Consider the following 20,662-nt stretch of genomic DNA (forward strand, 5'->3'; position numbering starts at 1 on the left):
CTGAGTGGTTTAGAAACCTCTACCCACATACTCAACAGCAATATGAACAACAACAACAAGAATGGCACTTTCACCCACCCACCATGACGGTTATCCCAGAGTGCTATTCCTCCAGTATTCTGACATTGAGACATATCAATTCCATATAAACCGATATGTGACATACTACAGTGATGGGTTGACTTGGGAGTCATATGTGGCCACCGTTCAGAATCAATTGATGCAGAATGTTGAGTGATACTCTTATAGTCTTGTAAGTTGTAAGTTTTAATCTACTAATCTTGTTACTCTTGTCTCTTGTACTCTTATGATCTTGTCAGTCTTGTGACTTGTGAGTTGTGAATTGTGATTGTGAACTTATGGATTATGATTTATGACTTACTAAAAGTCTAAAACTTTTATGGTTGTAAAATTTTGAAGACATTTAACTATTTAAGTTCTTTGATAGTTTGATCACTTGAATACTTGATGTGTAATGTTAATGTATTTGATACTTGATAGTTGATAACTTGAATTACTTGATATCTTTACATTACATGTTGTCTAAGCATTTCACAGAATTTTGGTTTTACACATAGGGTCGACTTAGAAGACATAGTAAGGGTTATTTTCTCACAAATCTAAGGCCACCAATGTGTTCAAAAGGCCTTAAATAGGCTAAATACCAAGTTTCAGACCAACCGGGGCCCCAAAACCCACCGAGATTACGGCCATTTTTTGGTAGATCTCGACCAAGATCTCGCAATCTCGGTCAAGGTCTCGCTTTTTCTTAATGGCGAGATCTCCGCAGAGCGAGATCTCCCACCATCCTAAAGATACATCACAATTATGGCATCTTAGATATGGTCATTTGTATTCTAAGGGTTTAAAATTGCTAAACCAGAAAGATATGGTGAGTGGTTTACCACAAATTGAAGAACCAACTGAAGTGTGTGAAGGTTGTGCATATGGCAAACATAGTCTGAGGCCATTTCCTGTTGGGCAGTCATGGAGAGCTTCAACACCTTTAAAGCTAGTGCATGCTGATCTATGTGGTCCAATGCAAACAGTCATTGGGTGGAAGCAAGGAACGAAATCTCGGACGAGATCGCTGGTTCGCTACCTGGCGAACCAGGCGAACCGGCGAAATCTCGCCGAACACAACAAATTCTGGGATGCGTGAAATCGAAAAAGTGTAATTAAGAAACCTGCAACATGGGTAAGTGTGAAGTGAAAAAAACAAAATTTAAAAGCATTTACTGATTTACGTATGACACTGACACCCATCATGTGAAATGCATTTAATGGACTTGAATAGCAAATCAAATATGATAAATTAAATTACAAAACAAAGCTAGCTATTGACGTGTGTGAGTCGATCTGACATTAACACAGTAACACATACTTTAATGGACTTGAAATGGAATTCAAAAGTAACAAATTTACAAAACAAAAGCATTACGAAGGGTTGGTGGTTTCCGATTTCATCAGAGAAGTGCAGAACACAGTTGCAGACCGAGGGGCGATCTTCGTAGGGCTTCTTCTTCTTCAGTTTTTCTTCCCTTTTTTTCCCTCGTTTGGTGATTTCCGGTTTTATCAATTTGCAGAACACAGTTGCAGACCGAGGGCGATCTTTGTAGGGCTTCTTCTTCCCTTTTTCTTCCCTTATCAGTGATCGTTAGGGGTTTGATGGTGGATTCGTGGATAATAATGGAAGCTTAGATCGTTAGGAGGGTTTTTTTATTTTTATCGTGATTGCAGATCTGAGATTACTGGTAATAATGGAAGTTTTGATAGACAGAATTTCTGGTTTCAGGCGATATCACGCCAGTTCGAAGAGAAGTCGCTGAGATATCGGCGATATCTCGGCGATATTATGCATATCTCGTTTCACCCCCTGGTATCGTTTCCCAGGGGGCGAAACCAGCGAATTTCGGCGATATTTCGCCGAAATTCGCCGAAACTAAGTTCCGTGGGTGGAAGTAAGTATTTCTTACTTTTTGTTGATGATTATAGTAGGATGACTTGGGTATATTTTCTAAAGTTGAAGTCAGAAGCATTTGAAAAGTTTGTCAAATTTAAAGCTCTAGTGGAGAAGCAGAGTGGCAACAATTTGAAGAAACTTCAAATAGACATAGAAGAGTTCTTATCCACAGAGTTCATCAAATACTGTGAGAAACATGGAATTCATAGAGAACTATCAGCTCCTTATACACCAGAGTAGAATGGCATTGTAGAGAGAAAGAATAGAACAATTGTTGAAATGGCAAGAAGCATGATGAAAACAAGGGGTCTACCTAAAATGTTTTGGGGTGAGGGGGAAACCACAGCAATTTATCTCCTGAATATTTCTCCTACAAAGGTTGTCCAAAACAAAACTCCATTTGAGGCATGGCACGGTAAGAAACCATCTGTGAATCATTTGAAAGTATTTGGATGCGTGGTGTAAGTGCACATTGACTCTCATGAACGAGATAAACTTGGAGAGAAATCCATGAAGGCATTTTTATAGGGTATTCCACACAATCAAAGGCATATAGGATATACAATCCTGTGAATGGAAAAATTATCATAAGTAGAAATGTAATATTCAATGAAGAGGAAGGTTGGAAATGGGAGGACAAAAGAAAGCAAACTGCAGTCCAATTGACAGAAGAAGAAGAAGAAGGAAGTCAAAACCAAGAAGTAGGTGAAGTGCAAGTTGAAAGTCCTCTAACAACAACGTCATCAAGAAGCTCCAACCAGTCAAGTAGCAACTCAAACACACCTAGCAGGGGTTCAATCTCTCCCAATAGTGACTCAGATGATGATGACACACCACCTAGAAAAACTAGATCTCTTGAGGAGATCTACGAGTCATGCACTTCTGCTTTTTATGCATCACACCCTAATAGTTATGAAGAGGCAGGAAACAAGTTTGAGTGGAGGCATGCTATGGAAGAAGAGATTGCAGCTATAGAGAAGAATGGAACATGGGATTTGGCTGATCTACCTCAAAACAAAAAGGCAATTGGCTTGAAGTGGGTATTCAAGACCAAATACAACTCAGATGGAACATCACAAAAACACAAGGCAAGGTTGGTGGTAAAAGGGTATTCACAAAAACAAGGTATTGATTTTGAAGAAACATTTTCTCCAGTAGCAAGATTTGAAACCATTCGAATTTTGCTCTCAATTGCAGCACAGTTGGAGCTGGTTGTGTACCAGTTCGATGTTAAGTCAGCATTTTTAAATGGTGATCTAAATGAAGAGGTGTATGTGGTTCAACGTGAAGGGTTTACAAACCAGAGAAGTCCAAATAAAGTCTATAAGCTCAAGAAGGCATTATATGGATTAAAACAGGCACTCAGAGCCTAGTACTTGAAGATAGACACTTATTTCCTGCACTTTGGTTCAAAAGGAGTAAGAATGAGCCAACATTATATGTGAAACAGTGTGGAAATGACGACTTCCTCTTAGTCTATTTGTATGTCAATGATATGATTTATTTGGGAACTAATGATTCTCTGCTTGAAGATTTCAAAACTCAAATTATGGAGAGGTTTGAGATGACAAATCTAGGCAAACTCCATTATTTTTTGGGTATGGAAGTGCAGCAATGCAGTAATGATATCTTCATATCACAGAGAAAATATGCTTCTGATTTTTTAAAGAAGTATACAGTGAGCAGCAGCAAGGAGATTGACACACCAATGAATTCGAATGAGAAGTTGCAAAGAGAAGATGGGACAGAAGCTGCAAATGGTAAAAAAATTCAGTCTGGTTGGAGGTCTTATCTACTTAAGTCACACCAGACCTGACATCGTTTTTGCAGTAAGCTTGATCTCTAGGTTTATGCTAACCCTACAAAACATCATTATGGAGCAGCATAAAGGGTTCTAAAGCATGTTGCATGAACTCTAAATTATGGGATCTAGTACTGTAAAGCAAGAGAGCTTAAGTTGATGGGGTACTCTGACAGTGGCTGGGCTGGATCAGCAAATGATAGGAAGAGTACAACAGGTTTTTGCTTTAGCCTTGGGTCTGGAATGGTGACATGGAGATCTAAGAAACAAACTACAGTAGCTTTATCTTCCTTTGAAGCAGAGTATGTGGCAGGGGCTGCAGTAGCATGTGGAGCAATTTGGATGAAGAAGTTGTTGACTGATTTGGGGATGAAACAATCTAGAGCAAGTGAAATCTTTACTGATAGTAGTTCAGCAATAGCCATGACAAAGAATCCAGTATTCCATGGGAGGGCTAAACATATTGAAATAAAGCATCATTTCATTAGAGAATTAGTTGCAGGAAATGAAGTTTCTCTGAAGTTCTGTAATTCTGTAGATCAGGTAGCTGATATTTTTAACAAGGCTCTTCCATATTCAAAGTTCAGTCATCTGAGAGCTAGGCTTGGACTATGTGAGTTTGAATCAAGAGGGGGTGCTGGTGGAATGATTCAAAGTAAGAGCCGTTGCTGAAATGGTCACTTAAGGAGCCATTGCTGATTTCTGTTGCTATTTTTTAGGAGTTGATTGAGTGTAGAAGTGGTTGCTATTTTGTAGGAGGTTGAGTCCCGTTTGACGAGTTGTTTTGTTTTTAGTTTTTATAGGACTCTGTTAGTTATGGTTTTCTGAGTTTGAAGTCTATGGTAGAGTCTCTTTAAAAAGGCATTAAAGCTGGTCTTTATATAAGCCTAGTTTCTATTGCTTGTTTCTATTTTAGAAATCATGCAACTTCGATTTCTACTTTCTTGAGAGAATCAGTTCTATTTCTCAGCAAAGTTAGTTTCTACATCTGTGCAACTTGGACAGCAAGCACAAAAGCTCTATACAGACATACAGACATACATATATACATACTATATATATATATATATATATATATATATATATATATATATATATATATATATCCCCCCCCCCCCCCAAAAAAAAAAAAGGGTGAAGAAGCCTCACTGTTAAGGTGATGCAGATCCAGCAATGAAGAGGGCCTTTTTCTTAATAAATAGGTCTATGGGTTGGGCCTTTATTGGGTTCACATTATAATCGGCCAACTTAATGGACCTCAATCATGGGTTCATGAGTTGAGCATGACAATTTCATACTAGGTTTTGATGTGAATCAAATCCAGGGCCACACTAAGGGCCTAGGCCCTAGGTGATATAGCGCAATACCCTACGGCCCTCTAGGAGATTGCATGAGATTTGGAGCAATTTGGTAATTTTGCTTGTTTTAGTTGAAGTCAAATTAGGGTCTGTTATATCAAGTACTTTAGTAGGATCCCAAGTCTAATTGAAGAGGTATTCCCTCAGTTACAGTCCACTTCTTGCAAGGATTCTAGATGTACTCTTATTTTGTAATTTGAATCCTTTCAGGTTGAGTTATGGCATCGTCCTTGTCGGAATGAGAGTCCTTAGTCCAATTAAAGTCCTAATTAGGATCACCGTCTAAGATCGAGTACTAGCAGGAGTTCATTCATGTAAAAGTGTATAACTATAGCCTCTTTAGCTTGTAAGGGACAGACTTGATGATTAATAAAATTTGAGAATTGGAATGTGCCAAGGTTTGAGTCATGGGTTTTCCCTAGGAGGGAAGACTTGCGGCTGCTGTTGTGTGAGATTTCTGCAGATTTTAATGTTCTTCGAGTCCTTCTCTTCTTCAAGTATAAACAACCCACAAACCCAGCCCTACATCTCTCCCTTCTTCTCTCACTCGCAGCCCTTCTCCCCCTTCCCCTTTTCCTGCACATCACAGCTCCCCCCCAACCCCCAATCAAAAAAAAAGTCCCCAAACCTTGAATCCTTTCAACCCCAGCCCCTCCTTCCATTGCAAATCACCCTATACCCCCCCCCCCCAAAAAAAAAAAAAAAACCCTGCAGCAGCCTTCCCTCAACTCCCCCTCTCTATTCTCGTTATCCGGCCCCTTCCCCAGCCCTAATTCCTTCAACCCCCAGCGGGCCCCCCCCCCCCTTCTTTTTTTTGTTTTCATATTCATTTCTTCTTGTGGCAACCTAGGAATTTCCAGATTTCATGAGCCAGAAATTTCACAAGCCCTAAAGCCCCTAGATCTCCCAAACCCTTTAGGAATCAAACTCCCTTCCTCTCTCTTATGCTCTTACCTTTGATCCCAAATTCAGCCAATTCCCTTCATTTAAACCCTGGTAAACCCTTAACTCCTTCCCCAAACCCTAGAAACACTAATACCTATCAAACCCTAAATTTCGAAAAAAAAAAAATTCAAATCTGAAATTATTTACAGAAAGGTTTAGGATTGAGTTTCAACCAACCCTAATCCCTAACCAAACCTAGCCTCTCCATTCTCAACCCAGAACCACCCTGTTTAACCTTAATCCTATAACCGCAGGGTACTAACCCTAAACTTACTGCTGTTTCAACTTGAATAAAATCCTGAGGGTGAACCCTAGATTTGGAGACTGCATCCATTACTAATCATGTCAGGTTTACTAATTAGTCCAAATTATGTTAGGCTATTACAGTCTTTTCATCTAAAATATGTGATTAGAAAGAGTTCCACACATGGGACAATTAGTAGGTTTAACTTATTTATAGTCATGGCTATTATTCCTTAAAAGGAGTTGTATCTGTTTAAAATTCCTTAAAAAGGAGTTTTATTTGTTTAAAATTTCTTGAAAAAGAGGTTTATTTGTTTTAAATTCCCTCAAAAGGAGTTTTATTTGTTATAGAATTCCTTAAAAGGTGGGCCTGGTAGTCAGGATTAGGATTTCCTTTATTTCTTTTTGTAATCCTAAAAGGCCTTCCCATTGTAGGGGTATTATTAGCCTATTATTTAAGCCCCACATGTGGAAGAACAAAAGAGAGAATTTTTACTAGAATCTTGATTTGTTTTCAGAGCTATGGAAGCTGCCTCTTATTTCCTCTCGGGGACGGTCCAATACCTTAGGGTGGGGCTCTGTTTAATTCAGGTCTGGAACCCTTCACAAGTACCGGATAGTTTGCTTGTTGGCCAAGCAAGAGCACCTAGGAGAAGTTTCTTGGGCAGGCAACAAATCAAGCCTAACCTATAAGCCGCAGCCCAACAAAGTCTTCCTTCATCCAAAAACTTTACAAACTGATTGATCAAAACGTGGAGTATTTTTTCCCTGTTTGGTGACCCAATCAAGGGCCGCATCATGAGGGCTAAATCCATCTAGCCAACCTTTTATTTTCTTCTTTTCCTTTCCTTCTCTTGTTCAAGTCACTCATGATGAAGACTAGAACCTGCTGCTACTGATTCAAAGACAACCATCAAAAGTGTCATTATTCATCAAAACCATCAAGTTATTCTATTGCAGCTGCTGCTCCATGCAAGCAGGGTTGTTGTGAAGAAAGAGGGTGATTGACCATCATCAACATCCCCCTTTTCTTTCTTCCATCTCACAAACGCTGCAGGTTTTATTGGCCATCCATTCCATCTCACCTCCCTTAATTCGATCCATCTTTTCCAGTTCACCACCTATATTTTCATTAAGCAGAAACTTCTTAATTTCAGTTCATCCCCACTACTGAGGATCCATCTATCAAAAGTCCAAAGTTGCAACATATAATCACATCCATCAGGCCCTCATTTTGAAGTTTGAAGACAATTTACTGCCTATTCTGGTCTGCAAAATATGAGCTTTTATTTTTGTGACTAGTGTCATTTCTCTCACCTGAACCACTGGAATCAAGTGAAGCTTGGAGCAACGTCACCTACATACAAGCACCACTCAATCAAAGTCTAATTGAAATTCCTGTGACTGGTTTGCCTAGGAACCATAACCTTCTATTTTCTGTCCATACTTTCTAATTTGGTCATGTCACATGTGGGTATTTTGGGGCTAACTTACTCCTATTCCTAGCTCTACATCAAAGAGTCCAAACCTAAAGAATACAACAACTAGATTCTGTTAGGGCCCTAGGATGATGCCATGTGGAGGAGAGAAGTATTAGGGTTAGTTGAGGGGTATTAAATAAAGGGAAATTGAGTGGAGAAGGGATGGAATGTGAGAATTTTCTTGGGCAGCCGTAGGCTGAGGAACACCGTGAGGTATTGGGGGTGACTGGCACCATTAAAACCAGCTTCTATCTTGTATTTTTTTGTATTTGTCTTATGGAATTTCAGTGGGATTAGAGGGTTCTTATCAACTGGCATCAGAGCATAAACAATCCCAGGGAGGAGTTATGACATTGTCTTGGTTTTCCGGCGAAGGAAGAGCGCAATAATGGTTAATATAAATCGAGCAATTTTGTCGGCAACACCAAATTGAGCATAAATATTGGCTCGGAATAGCTCTCGAGCATTTGGATGGAGATGCGCTTGATTGGATTTATCAGAAGGAATGGCCGGAATTCAACTGGTCAATGTTCAAGGAGGCTCTAAAATTCGACTTTAGTGAAGGCTAGATCAGAAGAATTATAAAACTCGTGAAACCAATAGAGAATCATTCGCAAGTGGATCTAAGAATGCTTGCAGCTGAAATTTTGGAGTCAAACGAGAAGATTAACATCGACGAATCCTCCTATACTCAAGTTGGCTCAATTGGCAATATTCGTATTCCTCGTAGCATTGAGAAAAGGTGGATTGTTTGTGAGGAAGGTTTGATAGTCTTCTGCAGCGAAGGAAGAAGAGGTTGAAGTCGCTGGAATTGGAGCGATGATGGAGCGACGCTGGTACAGGGGAGAAATGGATTGGATGGCGTGGGCTCCAGCGAAGCCTAGGTGGATGGGGGCAATAACAATGGAGGGAGACTCGTTGGCGTCGTGGAAGAAGCAACAGTGGCAACGGATTGCCCTCGATCTAGAAGAGAGGAGTGAATCCCAATAGCCATTGAGAGTTGCGGAAGTGCTGGAATTCGTTACTTTAGAACCAGCAGCAAAGATATGGGCGGTGTTTAGGTTTTCAATCACAGGAAATGAGAGGAAGAAGACAGGGGTGGACCGGGTGGTTAAGGAATTGGTTGAGTTTGGGTTGATTTCGGCTCAAGACTTGAACCAATTGATGCTACGGGACGAAGAAAAAGAATTGGGTGCTTGGGCCTTACGAAGCCCAACCAACTTGACTGTCTTGGAGCGTCTGGGCCATGGATTGATGAAACCAAAATTAAATCTTGGGCTGTTTAAGGGGTTTACTGTTCGACCCAACCTAACAAGTGAGACATTATTTGAGCAAACGGGAGCCCAAGAAAGTTTTGACTCATTTTTAATACAATATGACCAGGGGTATTTATGGAACATTACCATTCCACTTTCTTCTACCTTCAACTCACAATTTGAGACACGGTTACTTGCAGCCACGATGGGGGCAGAAGGAAGTCGACCGAGAAACGCCAAATCAATGTTGTTTTTCTGATTACCGACGGAGTCTGACGCTGGCGGGCGAAGTGTCGGTTTCTCCAACAGAGCAGTCTCTAGCAGAGGAGATCTTGGTCCTTCGAAAGAATCCTCAATCCAAAGACTTACCTCCAGTGACAAATGCAAGAACAATAGGAGGGCTCTAGATTTTGGTGCTTTTCCATCGAATCAGTGCTTGAAATGCATCTTGATTTACTGGTGAGTTGGGACAGGGTTGTTAGGGCTGTTGCAGTCACAGCAGAGTTTTGGGACATATTGCTTGATCTGGGCACCCCACATCCATCTCCTAGCTCCGTATTACTGGCGGAAATGTATTTCCACGAAGAAATGCTTCCTAAGGTATTTGGTTTGCTGAAAGAAAATCCATTGCTGTTGGTTGACTTGGGTGTCCTTGGTGTCCTGTTCGCATTTGAGCTCCCACCAAATGGGTTTAGTGGAACAAGGATTTTAGAGTTTCTCTTTCCCTCAAGATCTGATCAAGGGTAATTGGCCAACAAAATTCTCACAACTCCAATAAGTGAATATGGAAATCAACATTGTTCGCATCCATTGCATCTTTGGAGATGGGTCGACTGATGGGTCTCTGAGAATATTGTTGACTTCGGCTGGCTGTGTGGCAAGCATGTGAATACTAAGCTTCAAAATTTCCATCACCTTGAGGACAAGGTGATTTTTGAGGGGCCGGTGGTGTTAGGGCCCTAGGATGATGCCATGTGGAGGAAAGATATTAAATAGAGGGAAATTGAGTGGAGAAGGGATGGAATGTGAGAGTTTTCTAGGGCAGCCGTAGACTGAGGAACACCGTGAGGTGTTGGGGGTTACTGGCACCATTAAAACCAGCTTCTATCTCATATTTCTTGTATTTGTCTTATTGAATTTCAGTGGGATTAGAGGGTTCTTATCAGATTCACAAAATCAATGGACATAAACTGTTATAACATCTCTCCCACCCCACCCCTCAAAACATCAGTTCAAGTGCATCTGCCCAAGCATGTTTGCTAGTTAACCACAATAATAATTCTATACCTGCAAAACCAGTGTACTCTTGCCAACACCTGGATCACCACCAAATAAAACTAAAGACCCTGCCAAAAAAAAAAGAAATGAAAGTTTGGTGAACGAAATAATTTGTTTTGGATAATTAATAAGCTAGGTCAAATTTCCCAGAAACAAATACTTCATTTTGAGGTCAAAATAAAAAGTTTCATGTATTTCCGCCAAAAACAAGATGAAATATACAAGTACAGTTTTATTTGTTTCAGATAATTAATAAGCTAGGCCAAATTTCCCAGAAACACATACTTCATTTGGAAGCCAAAATAAAAAGTTTCATATATTTCTGCCAAAAACAAGATGGAATATACAAGTACTGTTAGGAACCCCAATACAATATTCACAAAACTAGTCACCCCCCCCCCCACCAAAAAAAAACACAACATATGATCTGTCCATGCAATGCAGCAGAAATAACCATCTGTGAAATCCTAAACAACCTACATATCTTTATAACCAAGAACAGTGATGATGAATGTAGACCAAAACTAAGATTAAATGACACACATTCACTCAAAAAGCTTAAGGAATTCATAAGGGGTATTACAGACAGTTAAAATGGACACAACTATTACCCAACTGCAGTTGCATGAAGAGAAAGAGGGGGAAATGTCAGATTTTAATAGCCATGACACTAAACAGAGAGACCAACCAAAAGAAGAAGAAAAGCGATCGGAAATTACCTGGTATAAGACCACCACCAAGCACCCTAGCAACTTCACTTCCAAATAGACCAGACCTAAGATTTGGGGAAACAACATTCGTGTTGGTTATAAAAAGCCATAATTAAGGCTAACTAACAACATTCGTGTTGGTTATAAAAACAATCAATTAGATAAGGGAGGGAATCAGCACTGCTTAAGAAGTCTTTACATGTCACGTTCCCTAATGTGTAATTTGCATTGTCGTTGATATCCAAGAATTTTGGAACAATCAAGCATATTCTTATTTGAAATTTTAATATCAACCAAGGGAATTCCTTTCTTCTTCCTTTTTATTTTATTTTATAGCAAAGATTTACTGACAAATGAGCAGCAGAAACGGGGAGAAAAGGAAAGAACAAACAAAGGATTGCCTAATAGTATACAGATGCAGAACTATAATGGATGATTTGATGCATATACAAGTTAAGAAGAGTTGAGCCTTGGCTTTGCTAAGTTTTCTTACTCTGGTAGATAGAGGTCTATCTTATAAGCACTCTTTGTTTGGTCAAACACTTTGGTTGATGAGGAGATTTTGTTTCTGGCTTTCTTAAAAATCCCTATCCCTGGCCACAACTTATATGTCAATATTTTTGTGGCTCCGGATTTGACAATTGACTCTGACTCATCTATTATTTCGGAAGAATGTGTAATCATCTGTTCTCAGTCTCATACATTGCTGTTCCATATCACGAAAACTGGGCCACTTCTTTTCAAATTTAGAATCATGCCAACAGTACTGTTTATGGCCAACTCTATCTTTTGATCATAGACCTCAGACCTTGCAGCAGATGCCTGCTGGTACTGTATTTAGTGGATTCGGAAGGACAAAAAGCAAATTCTTTTTTTTAAGCACAATGATTCAGAGAGTGTGGAGGAATAAATTGACCATCAGTTTGAAGATACATCCTAAAATTATTATGATTGCTCTTATACCTGCTGACATTATTTTAGAATAAACTCATTATAATTTGACCATACTGTTCATACCCGTACATCTGTAGCCAAACCCGATTCAGTTGAGATAAAATGTTGTTCTTTTTTTCTTTTTCTACTTTATAGCCATAGACCTGTTATCTAGTACTAATGTGGTATTTTTTTTTTGAATCATCAAAAGAGCAATCAAACAGGGCCATTTCACAGAGAATGAAATTCCAGACTAGAAAGATATCTGCAGCACAAAGTCAGATGGAAAACAGAACTAAGACCTACAGTGATATATAATGGTAAATTCAGAACAACATTATGAGAACAGAGACAAAACTTCAATTCACAATAAGGGCAAAACTGCAAGGAAGGAAAAATCATTCGGCGATATTTTGCCTTTTCGGAGCTTAGCGATATGAAATTTACCAAAAATCAGCGATAAATTGCCAAAAATATTGCGAAATATCAATATATCACTGATAACTTAAAAAATATCGCAATAAATTGCAAAAATATCGCTCCCATCGATTTTCTCGGTTTCTCATCTTCTTTCTCTCGAATTTTTAATCTCAGGAACAGACCAGCTGTCCTCTGAGTTGCAAAGTAATGGAGGTAGCAAGCAGTGGAAATTACCGATGCAGCCCCATAAAAATCTTGCTTGCAGAAAATCTTCCTTTTGTATCGATCCTCCTCTTCTTCTTCCCAAACCTTTGAACCCTGAAGTCTCTTGCTGCAACATTGGTAATCAAGGAATGCTGTGGAATTTGGGATCCAAATCCTTTCTGGAAGTGGTCATGGTATAAGTTTGCAGTGGCTAATCAGGCAAGTCTCCACTCCTCCATGGCAAACCACCGTAAGGTTTGTGGATCATTTTGCTTATCTGCAATCTGTCTTCTCCTTGTTTGGCTGGCGTGTCTTGGCCATAGATGATGGCGACGAAGACGATGAAGGCTAGTAAAGGTTTTACGCGATTGTCTACGAAAAGTCAAAATTCCGAAGCAATTTTGCAGATATTCCTTTATAGTAGTGAAACGATGCTGAAGCAATTTCGCAAGCTGCTACTCTGTTCATCCCTCTCACTGGCGAAACCCCATTCTGATGTCGGCGAAATATCACCGACATATCGGGGTTTTGCCCGTTTCACCAAGGGGCGAAACCTTGACACCAGGCAAAATTTCGCTCCTTACAAAACTGTAGACCATAGCTGATATAGGCTAAAATAAAGATTACCGAGTAGAGATGAGCAAGGTAAGCCGAAATTCTGTAGTAAAACGGATGGATGGATATGATTAGTTACTAAAACTAGAAAATAGTTCACTACAATAGATGTCTTAATGGATGATGGAAGTGAGAGAACAATAAGAACAACAAAGTAACAACCTGGCTTCACGCTGCAAGGTGGATCAATTGGATCAACCACCAACTTACCTTTATCAAACATGAAATTTTTCCATACACGACTTGCAAAAGTAAATATAGATTTCAGTCCATGACTGGTAATCAACCCCCTTTCATTGACAATCTAAAGACATAGATGAAATACATCAACCAAGTATGAGCTAACATCCAAACACCAACCAGCCAAAGTACTAACTCAAACCTAACATTGACTCAACACCATCCAACACTTGACAAAGGAAAGCTTCCTCGACTATGGAGTTTCTACAGCCCCTTTTATTGACTTTGAAACATTTCTCAAGTTACACATTCACACGTGGACTGGACTTGGGCTTAGGCTTAGCCCATAAGACCATATCATGCAGGCTGATTCTAGCCCTGCATGAAAACTACTACTCCAATGATGCATTTGCATCAAGTGCACTTAAAGGGATCTCTTACATATTAAATAGAATCTCAGTGAGCTGTTATCATGGGTTTCTATCTTCTGTATCCACCTAATTGATGGCAACACAACAAAAGCTCCAGGACAAACAAGTCCTAAATTTGAATTTGAGGTCCTCTTGTGGTTGGGTGAGTCTCACACTTGGGTTGCATGAGTCCCAAGAGACCCAAAGTAAATTGATATCTTTGACCCCAAGCATCTGGAGTGTTGTGTGACTGAGGTATCCTGTCAAATCTTATAAGACACTTTTATCAGTTTAAGTCCAACTATGGTGTAGGTGCAAAATGTTGGATAGTTAAGAAGTGTCATATCGAGAAGCTATGTGATGTAACGAAGATTGCCAACCTAGGGCCCTTTCTATTTTAGGCCCAAATGAGCCCACAGTCATGCAACACCAAAACCTGGCCAAATCCGACCAGGGATATTATCCCCTCTTTTGGTGCCCCAGTTGGACTAATAATATGCAGAACGCTGTTAGGCATCTATATCTACTTTTATTTTGAGTTTGGTTTTGTTTTGGTCAAGTTCTTGAAGAGTCCCAGTCTGGTTAAGAGTCCTAATTAAAGAGGGATTCTCTTAGTTAGAGTCCACTCCTTACAAGATTCTGAATCTAATCTTACTTTTATAACTTGAATTATTCCTTGATGAGTTATGCTAGATTCCTTATTGGAGTGAGCATCCCTGTCTAAGGAGGAGTCCCAATTAGAATCCAATTTTCCAGATTCCGTCTAGAAGTTGGATGCTTATTTTGCAGGTTATCTTTGTTCAGGAGTTCTCTAAAAGACTCATATTTCTAGTTGTTTCAAGAGTCCTATTTCTTAAGTTGTTGAGTTGTAATTGGGCTCCCTAAGTTGAGTCCGAGACCGGAAAAAATTTTGGTCAAAGCATGCGAAATTTTGACCGAAATTCCCAATATTTCAAATCATTACCAAGTTCTGATCGAAATTTCACAGGTTTTGAACATTTCGCAGGTTTCAACCATTCGCAGGTTTCAACACTCCAACTTGTTTTTCCATGGCTATTGTTGATTTATATCCCATTTTCACCTAATTTCCACAGCTCCTTTGCTTTCAAACACCACTTTTGCTCCTCTTTTGCCTTCAAACACCTCTTAAGCCACAACAACTACGAAGGAAACTCCGTCTGCAACAGAACGTGAAGCAGAAGCCATACCCAACAGTTCGAAACTTCCCATTTTTTTAATTTTTGTTTTGTTCATGCCTTAAATGATCTTGTATTGCTTTGAAATTAATATATGTTTAGTATAGGACTATGATTGTGTTGTTAAACTTATTTTCTTATTATTGCTACTATTTTTTATTTTCAGATTTTAAAAACTAGTTTCTAAATTATGTATTTTGAAAAAACACATACATATACATGATATATGGGCTTGAACTTAATACATGTGAGACACCATCACTTAATCTAGTTAGTCATTGTATTTTGTTGACTTATTGTATATGTAACCATTCTATCAAAAAACTCATGTATGCTAATGATTCTATGCCCATATGCAATACAATTTGTACATGTCAAAATCAGTAATTTGTTAGTATACTTAAATGATAAATTTGCAATGGTTCTTTTCTTGGCAAAATACTAGTTCCATTGTGTTTGTTATGCATTAAATAGGTAGGAGGCAAGAAATCAAATGAAATTGAGGTCATATAAGGACCCAAACCTAGGTGTCGAAATTTCTAAAAAAATACCAAGTTTCAACCAAAATTTCAGTTGAAAGTGAACCATAGAAAAAAATTCGAGGGAAACTCATGTTTCGACTAGGTGAAAATGGGAAACCTAGGTGGAAAACTGGGAAATTTAGAGGAAACTTAGGACTTTTTAGTACAAGTTTTGACAGATTTTAGGGAGTACTTTAGGGTGGGACTCTGCATTTAAGCTAATTAGAGTATAAAGAACACATTGGCTATATTTTGCTAAAAAAGTCAATGTAGATATGTCATTTAATATACATAACATCAATGTAGAGTTGTCCAAGAAGTACACTATAAACTTAACTACTTAAGTACATAACATTCAATATATATTTTATAACTTCAAAACATCAAATACAAAGTAACTGACAATAAAAGGAAAGTACAACTTAGTGCAAAAGGAGTGCCTCGGTGGATCCATCCTTTGAGCTAAGTAGTACTATGCCTGTAACATCCTCTCCTCCAACCAACGAACATAGACATCCCCATGACATTTTATGCATATGGCTGTCAAGGTAATCGACAACTGTAACTTTATAAGTTTGGTCATCAACATGCCAAAGAAAACCAGTCTAAGGGAATACGCAATTTGAATAGGGAAGTCCTGATGGAGGGGGTATTTGGGGAAACATGAAAGAAACATTAAAATTGAAAATATGGGAAAGCTATGAAACTTGCAAGAAAAAGTCTCAGGTTTCCACGAAATTTCCTATGTTTCTACAAAATTTGGGAATTTTTTTTTCTCATGAACCAGCCGGTCTAGCTGGGTTGAACCAGGTTTCGACAAGTTTTGACGAAATTTCGACAGTTTCAATCGAAACTTAGGATTTTTTTCAGTCCCCTAGTTTTCTGTTTCAAAGTTTCCAAAATGGGAAATTTCGGTGGAAATTTCGCAAGTTTCGACGAAATTTTGTTCTATAGTTAAAACCTAGATATTTTGGTTTTTGCCTGGGTCGAAACTTAGGTCTCAACCAAAATTTGCACTGTGAGTCCAAATAATTTCCTAAGATCAATCAAATTGGTTTCTTGAGTCCTAGTTATGATCCTGCAATGTAATATGGCTATAAATAGAGCCACTCCCCTCATGTAACAAATCATTTTATGAATACCGAATAAAGAGAACATTGAAGGAAGACTTGGAGTCGCAAGGAAGAGCACGGCCTAGGTTATTTGAGTTCTATAATTTTCTGCAATATTAGTTTCCATCCACCTTCTTCAAGCTTGCGGCAGCCTTGGATTCTCTGAAGTTGTTTGACAATCTTCAAGAGGAGTTAGCCAAAACCAAGTAAGCATCACCCCCTACCCTTCCCCCTCCCTAATCCCTTCATCCAACCTTGTACAGTAGTCCTCCCTCCCCTTATCCTTTCTTATGGCACTGCAGTCCTCTCCCATCAGCAATACTTACATTCCCTATTCCTCCTACATTAGGATCGCACCCCTCCTCTCCTCTTTTTCTACCCTTCGTCTTCATCATAAGACCAAAATCTCCTTAGTTTAGAAATTTCCTGCACTTCATCTTCTTCTTTTAGAAACCTTAACCCTAGTTTCACAAGAACTCTCATAACTCACAAACCCGAAACCCTTTTAGGATTACCTGCTACATCTTGCTACTTCCCGTCTAAACCCTAACCCTGTCAACACCTTAAGATTCCTAATTCAACTAGGAGACCTACTTTTGAAACCCTGACCTCTTAAGATTAATTCTGAATTTACAGAACAAAATCATAATTAAATCTAACCTAACTGAACCCTTGAACCACCTCACACTTAATCCTAGAAAGTCTAAGAACATACAAACCCATACTCTGGAAATTCTACTCTTACAGTTCAAGTAAAACAGAACAGCTGCTGTCCACCGAGATCTCAACCCTAAAAGGAAGGGTTATACCCTATTTGCTGCTGGTTCAATTAGAGAGGATCCTGAAGACTGGCCGAGACCCCAGGTTACACGACTACGTGCAGTAGAGATAAGGATGTGAATGAGCAAAAAGACTAAGAAGAATAAAGTAACATGGAGATGCCCTCAATCAATGACAGATTCTGAGAGAATCATTTGAGGTGTTATTGTCATGTTCAATAGAAAACTAGGGATGCTCCAGCAAGGAGTGATATAATTCCAATTCAAAAAGCTAAAAGAGTTGGGGCAAGTCTAAAATGACCACACGAAAAGTCGTGAGGAACAACATGCATAGTCTATGTCCCTTCCAACAGTGACCTTGGATAGAGCCTCTTAAAGATCAAGATTCTACATAGAAATTCCTCTAAGCTTCATCTTTTTCCATCTTTCATTTGCCATTTTTCATTTTCTCATCCCATTTCCTATCTCCTTTTAGATCTCAGTTTCCCCAACTTTCTTTTGCTTGGATCCATGTAGCCAACCCCATTAAGTTTGGTTCAGGCTGAGTTTGTCATTGTTGTTGAACCTAGTTATCTAGTAACAGGTTTCTCATTTTGGTACTAGAACTTGTTAAGAAACAGAGAAAAATATAGAGAATGGAAAACAAGAAGAAGGAGAAGTAGAGGAGAATCTGGAAGAGACTTCACATTAATTCTGAGGGACTCAAAACAAACTAATCTTATTTATAGACTCATTCCACAGTCAGAGATACACAAGGCAATAAGAATAACAGAAAACAAGTCTGAAAAGGACACAAAATAACCCTTAAAGCCAGTCCAATGATTAGTGCCAACAAGTCTAAAATGGACCCAGTATAACTCATAAAGCCAGCCTCAGGATTAGTGCCATATTTTTTCTCTCCCTCTTTAGCCTTTGTGATATACTCTTAACAGAACTCTTTGAAATATTTCTGAGCCACACCCACTTCATAATTAGAGCAAGATCTGAGCTGCACACCCTGTCAAAAGTATAGTGTGACTGTGTGAGTCAAAGAGCTTGATCGTGACAGTTGGCCAATGAGCATTGTTGCATCAAACTCAAGGACAAGTTCCTCCAAACAGGGAAGAATTGTAGAAACATAATAATTATTTATTTCTGATTATAATATGTCCAACAGTTATATTTCACCAATTCTTTTCCTATGTATGTACCTGTAAAAGAAAATTTTAAGTCCAATGCAAGCTCTTGTGGTGACTGATTCTCACTTTTCAGTTCTGTGAGCTGTCGCCTTAGTTTGAAGTCCCTTTTGTAACTAAGACTTGAGTTAGTCCCCACATGGGTTGAATGAGTGCACAATCCTAATGTCAACTTATCCTCTTTGACCCTCGAGATAGCCCTGTGTGACCTCTTTATCTTTAACTTAATTTCTTATTTTAGTAATTAAAGTCTCCAATATATTTTTTAGCTACCAGCCATCGGTTCCTAGTTGATTAACAGTGAATAACATAATATATCAACAGTATAATAACTGAAAAGAACTGACATGAAGAATAAAGAAAGAGATAAAGAAATTTCATGCTCAACGAGAACGTACAAAGGAATTCTCCACTGAGATTGACTTAAACCCTGCCTCACATCTGTCAACCTCTGAGGACGCAAATCACCAGTCTTATGTGAGAGCCATGACCGAATTGCACTTTCAGTTACCTCAAATCCCCTGGACTTATCCTTACTTGATTCAGACTCAGAAAACTGCACCAGTGTACCCACTTTACAGGACCGGCAAGTTCCCCACCATTGGGAAAATGACTCCCCGCAGTCTGAGCAGACCCAATGAACCGTGCTTTTGCCCTTCTTCTTTGTGCCTCGGCCACTTGAACTGGAAGTAAATGAAACTCTGTTGGTTTCTCCATTTCGGTTCTCAAAGAGCGAAGCGGATCTTTTCGGCGCGGATTTTTCTTCGCTAGAGTGATGATACGACCGATGTTTAGAGGCTCTATCTCCACTCACCGACTGCTTTTCTACATCCTTCTGTTGACTCAAAGCCGGCGTGAAATCTGGGCTTTCATCTCTACTACTCGATTCTTCTCCACTATTCCTGTTATATCTAATGCCTCTTGCATTATAATTTAACCAATGGTTATTTGTTCCATCTTCAATCTCAGACTGGTCTTGTACATTCCCCGGTCGATTCACCGGTTTCTCAGGCGAGAAACCTCCTACCAGAGAGTCAAAACTCGCCAGAGTCGCTGGGGTCTCATCTCCGCTACTCGAATCTTCTTCGCTACTCCTAGTATATCCGGCGCCTCTGGTTGTTACAACCTTTCCTGCAACTGGCTCATAAACAGACCAAACTCGATGGTTCTCATCTCTGCAGCTCGAACTAAATTCAGTCTCGTCAGATGGAATCAGTTTAGGTTTATGCTTGGAATCTTCCTGGTGACGTAGATTGCTGGAATGAATTTTTCTCTGGATCATGTAGGGAAATCTCCATTTATGGGTGGGAGGATGCAACAAGAGAGAGGAATTAGATATGAGTCCAGGTTTAGTAAAACTGAGAATCATTCGATTGGAATAGATTATACAAAAAGCTCGAACATTGTAGCTCTGCATCTCCTGCCCGCTGTTCTTGCTTCTGCCCTGCTTCGCTTCTAGGGCTTTGCTTCTACTGGATGAAGAATTCAGAAACCCGCCAAGTTCGAAAATACGGACCAGGGCTACGGTTAAAATATCGGATTGCATCGCGGGGATCGTTTCGTAGCAGATGCCAATTACCTCCCCGTCAAGAGGATGCTTTTTTTCATCACATATTTTGTAGAAGATCATGTGGGACTCCTTAACTATTTGTCAATTTTAGATGTAGGTTTCACGCAAAATGCATAGTGAAAAAGCGTCAGGTCATCCCCCGAGCCCAAGGATGTGATCTAGACTCTCAATAAACTTGGGTTGTTTTCTACATTTGTCAAAAATGATTGGTTCTTTACTCTTATTGGATAGCGATAGTTTAATAGCAAAAGTCTAGGATTGTTCCCTTGTTAATGACTGACATTTCTTAGTTAATAGGTCCTAGGTTCAATGCTCCTTGTGGTATATGCAATAGTCATCACCCTTAATATAAAGCTACCAATTCCAAAAAACAAAGTTTCTTACATGCAATCAGTTCCTTGTCCACTAGAGTTCAATGACTATTGGTTCCCATACAATCAACAAAGGACTCTATCATTTTCATTTTTATTTTTTAAACCAAACATGATTATATTAGTTGTCCAAAACAAAAA

The 20,662-nt window shown here is 39.2% G+C and overlaps 1 protein-coding gene across 1 annotated transcript in view; it reads right to left on the reverse strand.

The window, feature by feature from the left end:
- The window catches only part of LOC149011402 (DNA repair protein RadA-like protein), a 123,405-nt gene extending 103,263 nt beyond the window's left edge, over positions 1 to 20,142 (reverse strand). The window contains exons 1-3 of the mRNA XM_089161846.1: positions 18,979 to 20,142; positions 11,045 to 11,100; positions 10,335 to 10,393 (exon numbers count right to left, since the gene is read on the reverse strand). Coding sequence (XP_089017972.1) covers positions 10,335 to 10,393; positions 11,045 to 11,100; positions 18,979 to 20,126 — 1,263 coding nt within the window. The 5' untranslated portion in view covers positions 20,127 to 20,142. The remainder of the gene's footprint in view (positions 1 to 10,334; positions 10,394 to 11,044; positions 11,101 to 18,978) is intronic.
- Positions 20,143 to 20,662: the final 520 nt, after the last annotated feature.

This window comes from Hakea prostrata, chromosome 7 (genome assembly GCF_041222555.1).
Source record: "Hakea prostrata isolate BN-2017 chromosome 7, UWA_Hpros_2, whole genome shotgun sequence".
NCBI classification, from domain to species: domain Eukaryota; kingdom Viridiplantae; phylum Streptophyta; class Magnoliopsida; order Proteales; family Proteaceae; genus Hakea; species Hakea prostrata.